Source organism: Olea europaea, unplaced genomic scaffold (assembly GCF_002742605.1).
Source record: "Olea europaea var. sylvestris unplaced genomic scaffold, O_europaea_v1 scaffold856, whole genome shotgun sequence".
NCBI lineage: Eukaryota > Viridiplantae > Streptophyta > Magnoliopsida > Lamiales > Oleaceae > Olea > Olea europaea.
The window spans coordinates 246,208-255,882 of NW_019267010.1; the positions used below are offsets into that span (position 1 = coordinate 246,208).

Consider the following 9,675-nt stretch of genomic DNA (forward strand, 5'->3'; position numbering starts at 1 on the left):
TCCTCTTGAGCTGGGGCCAACAAGCTAGTGCAACTCTGTGATGCCGCACGTCGGTCATGAAACCACTGTTGTAACTTGTTACGAATGTTCTCAATCATTGTGAGAATTAGTAACTCTCAATCCTTCTTAAACAATGCATTGAGAGACTCCACGTTATTCGACGTCATCATGTTGTATCAACATCCTGGAAAGTATGACCGCACCCAATGTTCGATCCCCATCTTCGTCAGATACTCCAACGTCGGTAATGATTTACTTCCTATCTTGAGCATGAACTTATTATACTCTTCAGCATTGCAAGCTTCGGTTGCTCTCCTGAACAATGAAACAATGCCTGTGCCCCGATACCTAGTCTTCAAATTACCTTGTATATGGTACGTGCAATACCCGTGATGTGCCTCAGGAAAAACTTCAGCGATACCGTTTATTATAGACTGTCCCCGATCGATTACAAAGGCAAGGTCTTCGACTTCCCCGATCACTTCCCTCAGTTTAGAAAAGAACCAACGCATGGACAGATCATTCTCGCTGTCGACTATGTCGAATGCAATGTGGTAAATTTGGATGTTGGTGTCTTGACATGTAGCAATAATTAATTTGCCTTGATATTTAGCTTTCAGAGTTGTACCATCAACTAGAATTACGGGTCGCATTGCATTTCGAAAACTCCGAATACATTGTCCAGAGCCATGAAGAAATACTTAAAACAATTATCGCCCCCCGTCTCAATAAAAAATGTCGTGCCAGAATTAGTTGTCCCCATGTTATGGTAATACCCAGCCAATTTAGCATAGCTCTCTTCAGCCGATCTCATTAAATCCTCCAACGCACATTCTTTGGCTTTCCAGACTTTCTGGTAGCTCATGACCACTCCATACTCTCGACGGACGTTGTTAATGATGTCCAAAAGTCTGTAGATCGTTCGTGGGTCCTGATACTTGTGCATTATCTGTCGACCAATAAACCATGCTCGAGCTTGCCTATGATCGTTTTGAGAATTCCCACTTCGCAAGTATGTTCCCGTGAATACTTACGAATTATGAAGCACTCATTCGTGTCCATCTTAGTTGCTCTCAAGTGCCAATTGCAACTGTCTTCGACGCAGGCAACTGTCAAGAATGACTTGTTTAATTTCTTTACCTTGAACTCAAAATTATATTTTAATGACAGCCGGTGCATAGCTTCCTACAAATCTTTCTTGGTTTCAAACAGTTGCTCGACCTGCAAATCCTCATCATCGGAGCCACACGGGAAGAATTGGAGGACGGTCCACTTGTTCCAATCTGTGAGCTCCCACCCACCTCATGTCTCTGTCGGGATAAAGCAATCAAATTCTCATTTGTAAACTCATTTATATTCTCATTGTCTTCAACTGTCGAGGAATTCTATGCGTAACAGCGACATCACGATCAGGAGCAACTGTCTCAGGAATAACCACATCATCTGCAGGCACTATCTCCACTGTCTCCCAAAAACCTCGGTCATTATTATCCGCCCTATTTGAATCTTCGCGTTCACCTTCGATAACATCCTTCTTAACTAAAGTCATACCAAGAGCAGTCGGAGTCCAATGCATTTTATTCAATTCTAATAGATAATTCAATTCAGCATCATTAGTAACGACTATACGTGGAATTGGAATGGATGAATCCCCATAACCGTTGAATAGATATCTCAATTGCATATCGTATTGAGATTGATCGACATTCAGCTTATTTTGTAAATCGTTGCACATTTCTAAGTATGATGTACTATCTGTTATGGGAATTGCAATACAATCACATCTGTCACTCGTTCATCTCCATTCCCACCGATTATTTTCATTCAATTCCAAATCACCGAAATAACAGAAGAAAATTATCATATCCGTATGAAGAAATATATTTAATCAACTTCATTTATTCATTATAAGAAAAAATCAGTGCCAACAAAAATCAGTGCAGAGTCGGTGTTAATTGGCTATTTAACAGCCGACAGTCAGCTGTTTAACAGCCGATTATTTGGCTGTTAAACAGTCGGATTGTTTGGCTGTTTTTGCTCAGGAATTCTTCTACGGTTCTAAAGAAAAATATTATACATCTGTTCAATTTTTTTGATAGGTAAGATCTGTTAAAAAAAAATTATGTTAACTACTATGTCGACATAAAATTTCTCTATTCAAACGTATACTAATTTATTGAAAATGAAATTAAACATGCGTAAATGTACTTATCGATTTGAAGTAATTGATATGAAAAAAAAATTCGGCTTCAACGTTTCAAAGTTTTTCTAGATTTTGAGGTTCAAACAGATGAAAAGATGAAAGTTTTTTCTGTGTTGGAAACTCGTTTTGAAGTTTTTATAAGTGGGGAAGTGTTTGGTTTTCAATTATTAACTAAAAGGGTAGTAAAGTCCTTTTAACAATATATTGTTTTGTAATTGTACAAAACATTTAAGGGAATTTTTGTCTTTTACTATACAAGAGGCCAATATCATAATATTCATGATTTTGAAAGTCAAAGTGGAATTTAGGTCTTTTGACTGGGTCAAACTTAAAAGTACCCCCTATTTAACTTATCGTCTATAGCGAACTTAATTATAGTTTATATTCACTTATTCTTGTTCTAAACACTTACATAATTTTTTTATTAATTCGTTGGGGCCGATGATGAGGGTGTTACGATTCTTACGAAGGTAAATTATCACCTACTGATTTCTAAAGGTTGGTTCCATATAAAGAAAAATAAAAAATTTTAACGTGATAATCATATTTAACGAGAATTTTTCAAACAAAATATGAAAGCAAGAACCACTTTAAATATGGTTGCACATTGGAATTGTGTAATCATGTGTAGCATAGAGGCTCTCTCCATGTGCGTGCGCAAGGGGTGCTAATTACGGATCGAAATTGCCTTCGGACCTTGAACTTGTGTGCGAGCACGACTTGCGTACATAAATGTCGGACCAAACAAAGCAAAAATTGGTCTCTTTGGAGAGCCCACGTTTTTCACATTTTTTTTTTGCTTTCACTGACTTTTGAGTTTCCGAAAATTGCCAAAACTCCCAAAAATTGAAACAACTCCACTGTTTATTGCTATGGAATTAATAAGCAAATTTAAAACTTATATTAAGTCTCATTTCCAGCAATTCAACCACGAGAATACACACCATATTACAGTCTACGAAAATATACAATATAGGAGAAAAACGGTTTGCATATTAGTGTTGTCCGCATACATAATCTTTTGCAATTTTAGTGTCGTCGTTGTGGTGATATTGTTCAAACGCTAAATTAGTTCGCCGGAGTAGTTTCTGTGGTGCTTAGATTCTACGAGTTTTACCGTTGTATCCTGAGAAACAGAATTCTACGAGTTTTACCGTTGTATCCTGAGAAACAGACGTTCGGATTAGACCTCAAGCACTTACGGTAAGGGGGCGAATCTGTTTTAAGAAAACTGTGTTCGCACAGACCTCGGATTGAAGATTTATTTATTTTCTACAATTCACATATTTATTTATTTAGTGATTTACATATTATGCTTCGTAGATTTTCTAGTTTATTTTGTTTTATGTGCTTCATATAATTTTACAGTTTATTATCTGTATGTCGAAAAAAAATCTGAAGAAAATTAATTAATTTGATAACATTCGGTTTTGTAGTTGTCCAATCGGTATTTATTCAGATAATATATGCAAATATGGTATTTCTACATTTTGGTGCATGTAAGTGCATATCCGGTATGTTAGTTGCATAAATGGTATCTAGCAAATGTGTGTATATCACTCACTATATATGAAATGGAATAAAAACAGTTTATGAAAATTTTGTGTAAATACGGTGAGCTTCCTGCAAATACAATAGGCATCATATACGGTAAGTTGCATGCAAATATGATAAGCTGCCTATAAATACGATAAATGATTTATACGATATATGCATAAACCGTATGCTTAAAATTTGTATTTAAACTATACATACGGTATGTGATAATCCGATTTCATTACCATCTATATATTTCCTACAGATTCAACTATGACAATCAAATAAGAAATAAATTCCTCTTGAAAAATTAACCAACCTACATAATTCCCATTTTTGAGTTAAGTTTGTAGCGGTTGTTCCAAAAAAATTTCTTGCTTTTTAAATGAGTGATTAGTGTAGTTTTATAGATCAAAGGAAGGAAAAACTCAAATTGGACATGGGGCATGGATATCAGTCATATGACCCTCATCCTGTGCTAAATGGTTTGCTTGCTATTCCATCTTGTAAAAATGTGTTGAGACACCTTAGGAACTTGTACTTGAGAGCTTGAGCCGAGTCACAGTCTTATGGAAACTTGTTACCAACTTCAGTATAGTCTTGTTCGCAACCATTTGCGTTACATCAACTCGATTCATCTTTCTCTAATAATAACATTCATAACAGAAATTATTTGCCAAGTTAGTAAAGCACATTGAGGGAAGTGGGCCAAGCCAAGGCCTAAATGTTTAATTTCTTAATTAATATTAAATTATTTTCATTGCTACTCGAGCTCTATATTTTAACAAACTTTAAAATACAATATTAATTTCGTCCTTCTACATTATAGACCATCCAACCTCTCAAATTGGTTCCATCAGTTCTATCCAAGAGGACCTTTACGGAATTCGAAAATCTCTCCAACCCGATCGAGCGAGTCCTTTCCTTCACGATAAGTTCATTTTCCCACTTCATACAAGTCGTTGAATAAATCATGAACCATTTCCATAATGATACTGTTAGTTTGATGCCCATTCTTCGAATAATGTTCTGTAAAATCACATTATGAATTTACATTCGTTTATTTGCGTGTTATAATTTGAAGTGATTGTCTAAGGTTCCATGATCATATAGGATGTCACAAATTGTATACTCGATGGATCGGGCATAGTAAGACACAATTTGTGATGTGAACAAAATTATGTCATTCACAGTCAATTCAGAAAGTTGGACCTATGTTGATAAGATTGTATTGTTCTTATTAAGATTTGTCTAGATTTTGAAATAGGAACAATAATGTGTTTCGATGCACATTGAACGGGACCGCATAGATGACACATTTGTAACCGTTTGAAATGAGACTCCACTTGATTATCAAACAGGTCACCTAAATCCCGAGTGAGTAATGTACCTTTGATTGTTAGTTCAAGTTCTTTGAGGTACCAATGAGTGAAGTCTTAAATGGAAGATTGATCTCGGTGCTTTGGGCATTGGGTCGAAAAAATTAGAGATCATATACTTACAATATTGAAATCCATTAATCATTGAGATGAGACGATCGTCACTCTAAGGTATTTTCCTAGGCAAATTGAATCTGAGCTCAGTAGGTCGACGATGAGATCGTTGGACTTTACATTGTGATTTGATCACAACGAATTTGTCGTATGAAAATGGGACTTACATGTTGAAGGGCAAAACGGTTATTTTGTCAGTTTCAACACATTGACAGTCAAATGGGGGTTGATTTGTGGAACGATATCAGAGGATATTGTTATTGGATCATAATTTGCTTCTATAACTATCACTCAACTCGAGAGTGCAATCTCAATTTTTTGGTAGAATAAGTCGGGATTAATAGATGTATCTCAATTGGTCAAGAGTTGACCCAATTGAAAACATCTATTGGAGCTTAGGTCATGTCAGTCCAATTAGGTTCCTCTCTTGGCTCCAATAAAATGCGTGTGACTTAATTGGCCTACTACAATAAAGTCTAAGGAAATTTGTACAATTTTCAAACCCTAATAGGTCATTATAAATATGCACTTTATTGGCATATTTTGGTGTGATTTTAGAGTTAGCCACTTTTCACGTTCCCCAAAAAGGAATAACACCTAGTGGAGAATAAGGAAGAAGATCTAAAGGAGGAAGTAATTGGCTAGGTCATTAATAGCTCCTTCGAAAAGGTTATCATCTCCCCTTTCTATATATGTGAGGATTTTATAATCCAATGATCTCAAGGTTAATTAAATCCTTATTTACATGATTTTAATCTTCAAAGGAAAATTAATTTCCTATTGTGATGATTAAAATTCATTAACCAACAAATGGTATCAGAGCCAAGATTATTGTATGCCTTGAGTAGGATTATTATTTTTTCTAAATCCTAGTGTAATATGCATTTTAGTTGGGTGGTGTTAGGTTATTTGATTTTGACATGTTTATGCTTTAAATATGTTTAACTTTATTGTTGATACACTCATAATCACTTTTGGCCCTAGAATTTCTTTTTACTTCCTATTGTAATTCATTTATTATAGTTACTCTCTAGAAATCTTGTAAGCCATAAGGCATTAAGTTTTTTGTATTTTTTCTTCATTTTCATTTTTGTATTTTGAGGAATAAATGTAAACTTGTTGCTGTAATTTCAATGGAGAAGAAGGAAGAACAAATGCAAGAAATAAAACAAAAAACACACACCAAGAGATAAAATCGGTGGAGCAACCATAGCTGCTGCAAACACAGGAGTAGTTCGCAGCAGCAAAAACTGCTGCCTTGTGAGGCAGCAGCAGGCCGTCGGAGGGCCGGCTCCGGCAGCGGCGCAAATGGCAGCCTATTTTGGGTCGTCGGAGTAGTGTGTATTTTTGGTGGAAGTGTGTTTTCTTGCTATAGTTTGAAAATTAGGGTAATTTGAATTTTTTGGGCCTTTCTTTAATACTTGGGCCAATGTTGTTGGATAATGGCCTTTGTTGGTTTTAAGTTTTGGGTCTAAAAATTAAATTAACCCTATTTTCATGTTACATGGGGTGAACTACAAAAAAGATTGAAGAATTTGGCCGGAATGTGGCCCAATGTAATTCTTTTTAGGGAAAATTTCATAAGTGAGAGATTAAATATGGTAGATTTCAAAATTAAGAAAACAAGTTTCAAAATTCAAAAATCAATTTTTTATCAAAAATTATTTATGATTTAATTATTTAATTAATTTAATATATTTAGATAACAATTTTTTATCACAATTATCTAATTACGTAGTCACAGATTAATTTTTAGTCACAACTTATCAAATTATTGGTCGTAACTTATTTCTCGGTCACAGATCGAAAATTTTATAAGTCACAGAATATTTTTCGGTCACGAATCCAAAAATTTTACAGGTCACAGATTATTCATCGGTCACATATTCAAAACTTGTATTTGTCACGATTAATTTTACGATGACAAATTAATCAATTACGAGTCACAGTCACAATTTTCAGGTCACATATGCAATTGTGAGTCACAGTTATAATTTTCAGGTCACAGATTGCCAATATAATAGTCACAATCAAACCAATTAATCTGTGACCATCACCAAACAATCACTGCCACTCGCCACTATCGTCGGCACCACCACTACGATACCAATAACACCACTCTGTAACACCAACAACACCATAGCCTTAACCACCACACCCCACCACCACGATACCAATAACACCACCACTGTAACACCAACAACACCATAACTTTAACCACCACAACCTACCACCACGATACCAATAACACCAACAACACCATAGCTTTTCCCACCACAACCCACCACCACTATCACGGTGAACATCGGACAGATCGATGCTTCAAACACTACTGTTGCTTCCATTTTCAAGTCGACCACCCCAAAACCACTGCTATAGTTGCCACGAACACCGCACTAATCAACGCCTCAAACGTTGCTGCTGCTTTCCATTTTAAGATCGACAACTTCAAAACCACCATGATCGTGCGCAACGAATACAAAGCCACCGGAATCATTCTCTCATTCTTAGACATACCTATAGGCTGAGATGTCAAAAACTGATCCAAAAGCCTCTGTAAATGACCATCTTCCCGAAAATCCTTTCAAGCTTCACTGTCCTCAACGAGGTCACATCTTTCCTTACGTCTGACAACTCCTTCACGTCCCTAGAGGACCTTGATCTCCTCATCCCATACCCCAGCCCATCCTGAAACTCAATATAAATCACAACATCACAACTAGATCCCACCTCAACCAGATCTATAGATCTATAGAATTGACAATTTATGGCGATAAAGACAGGGTCACTACTTACCGACGATGAAGACAACGATCGGAGAGGACAGTTGACAGCCGCCGTGCGTGAGAGAGAAGAAATTGAGAAAGAGAACAAGAGAGTCGAGTAGAGAGAGACATGGTATTGAGACTGATATTATTAGATTTAGGGCTTGTTTAATTAATTTTTAAATACATTAATTAATTAAAAAAATTTCTGATTTGTGAAATATTAAACATTGCATCTTATTTAAAAAATGAGAATTTTTAATTTATTAGAATATGTAATTTTCACTTCTTTTTATCCACGTTGTAATTTAAATTCTTGGGATGGGCCATTAGTGATTATTATTCATTTAATTATCGCTTTTACCGCTTTATGGATGGATGAATATTTAATTATTATCACATGTCATGTAGATTAAATGAAACAACATCCGGTGCACTAAAATCATATGTATTTACATTTAAATATTTTTTTTTATCACTCTAAATTAATTAGAGGTGGTTGAAAAATATTTTATAATTAGAGCCATTATAATTGTTTATATTTGGTGGACTAATTAAGTGAAAATCCAACGGTACAAAATAATAAGTGGGAGAGGATTTATAGGCATGTATAAACCTACGGCATCCTCCCTCATCTAATTTGTTATTAAAATACGTATGTTTAGTATCGAATTATATCGGTTTCCCTATAGGAAAACTACGTTATTTTAGATTAACTGAAATTGGATCTAGTAATAGAATTTCTTTAAAAATGAAATAATGGGATGATCATCCTATAGACGACATCTTATATATTTCGGATATTTTAAAATTATTGACGAAGGTTATTACACTTATATATGAATATTTTGGGAAAATTCCTATAGAAGATTTCAACAAAATTATTCATAGGCCAAATAAAAATCAATCCTCATTTTCTTGTGGCATGAGATGTCTCGCTCAATAAAATGAGTGGGAGGGTCCCAACCTTGCCGACAACTATATTGACCTCCTATAGAGGGCGTGTTAAAAGTTGTAAGGGTTTAAGATTTTTTTATTACAAATATAGTTTTGGGTCTATATTTGCATATTCGTATACATGCATTATACAAAGACTATTACTCATTTTATTAATACGCAAATCGTTAATTTTACAGAAAATGTCGCTTAATCCATTATCAGTAATATTTAACAAAAATCAACTTGTGGAAGAAAACTACGTTGACTGGAAAAGGAATCTTAATATTGTTCTTACCGCTGAAAAATACAAATTTGTGTTGGATGAAGTTTGTCCCGAAGCCCCTAAAGATGACTCCACGAAATCTCAAAAGACTGCATATGAAAAGTGGCATCATTCTGATGAGATGGCCTGTTGTTACATTTTGGCATCTATGTCAAATGTACTACAACAGAAACATCAGAATATGGAAACTGCTTTTGACATAATGGAAAGCCTTCAAGAGATGTTTGGACATCAAAGCAGATAAGCTAGGCAAGCCTCCATTAGGACAATTATGAACACACGCATGAAACCGGGTACACTATGAGGTATCATATGTTAACCATAATTGGTCACTTTAATGTTGCAGATGTTTTAAGAGCTGACATTGATTCCGAGACACAAATTGACATGGTCCTTGAGACTATTCCTGAGATGTTCTCATAATTTATAGTTGATTATAATCTACATAAGATGGAC

General features: G+C 35.2%; 1 protein-coding gene across 1 annotated transcript; it reads left to right on the forward strand.

The window, feature by feature from the left end:
* The first annotated feature begins 9,136 nt into the window (after window positions 1-9,136).
* LOC111391915 lies at window positions 9,137-9,463 on the forward strand. Its single transcript, XM_023017195.1, has one exon. The coding sequence runs from the start codon at window positions 9,137-9,139 to the stop codon at window positions 9,461-9,463; it is 327 nt and encodes a 108-aa protein (XP_022872963.1).
* Window positions 9,464-9,675: the final 212 nt, after the last annotated feature.

Excerpts from the sequence above, each read along its gene's own strand:
- LOC111391915 (XM_023017195.1), top strand. The coding sequence starts at position 9,137 with ATGTCGCTTAATCCATTATCAGTAATATTTAACAAAAATCAACTTGTG.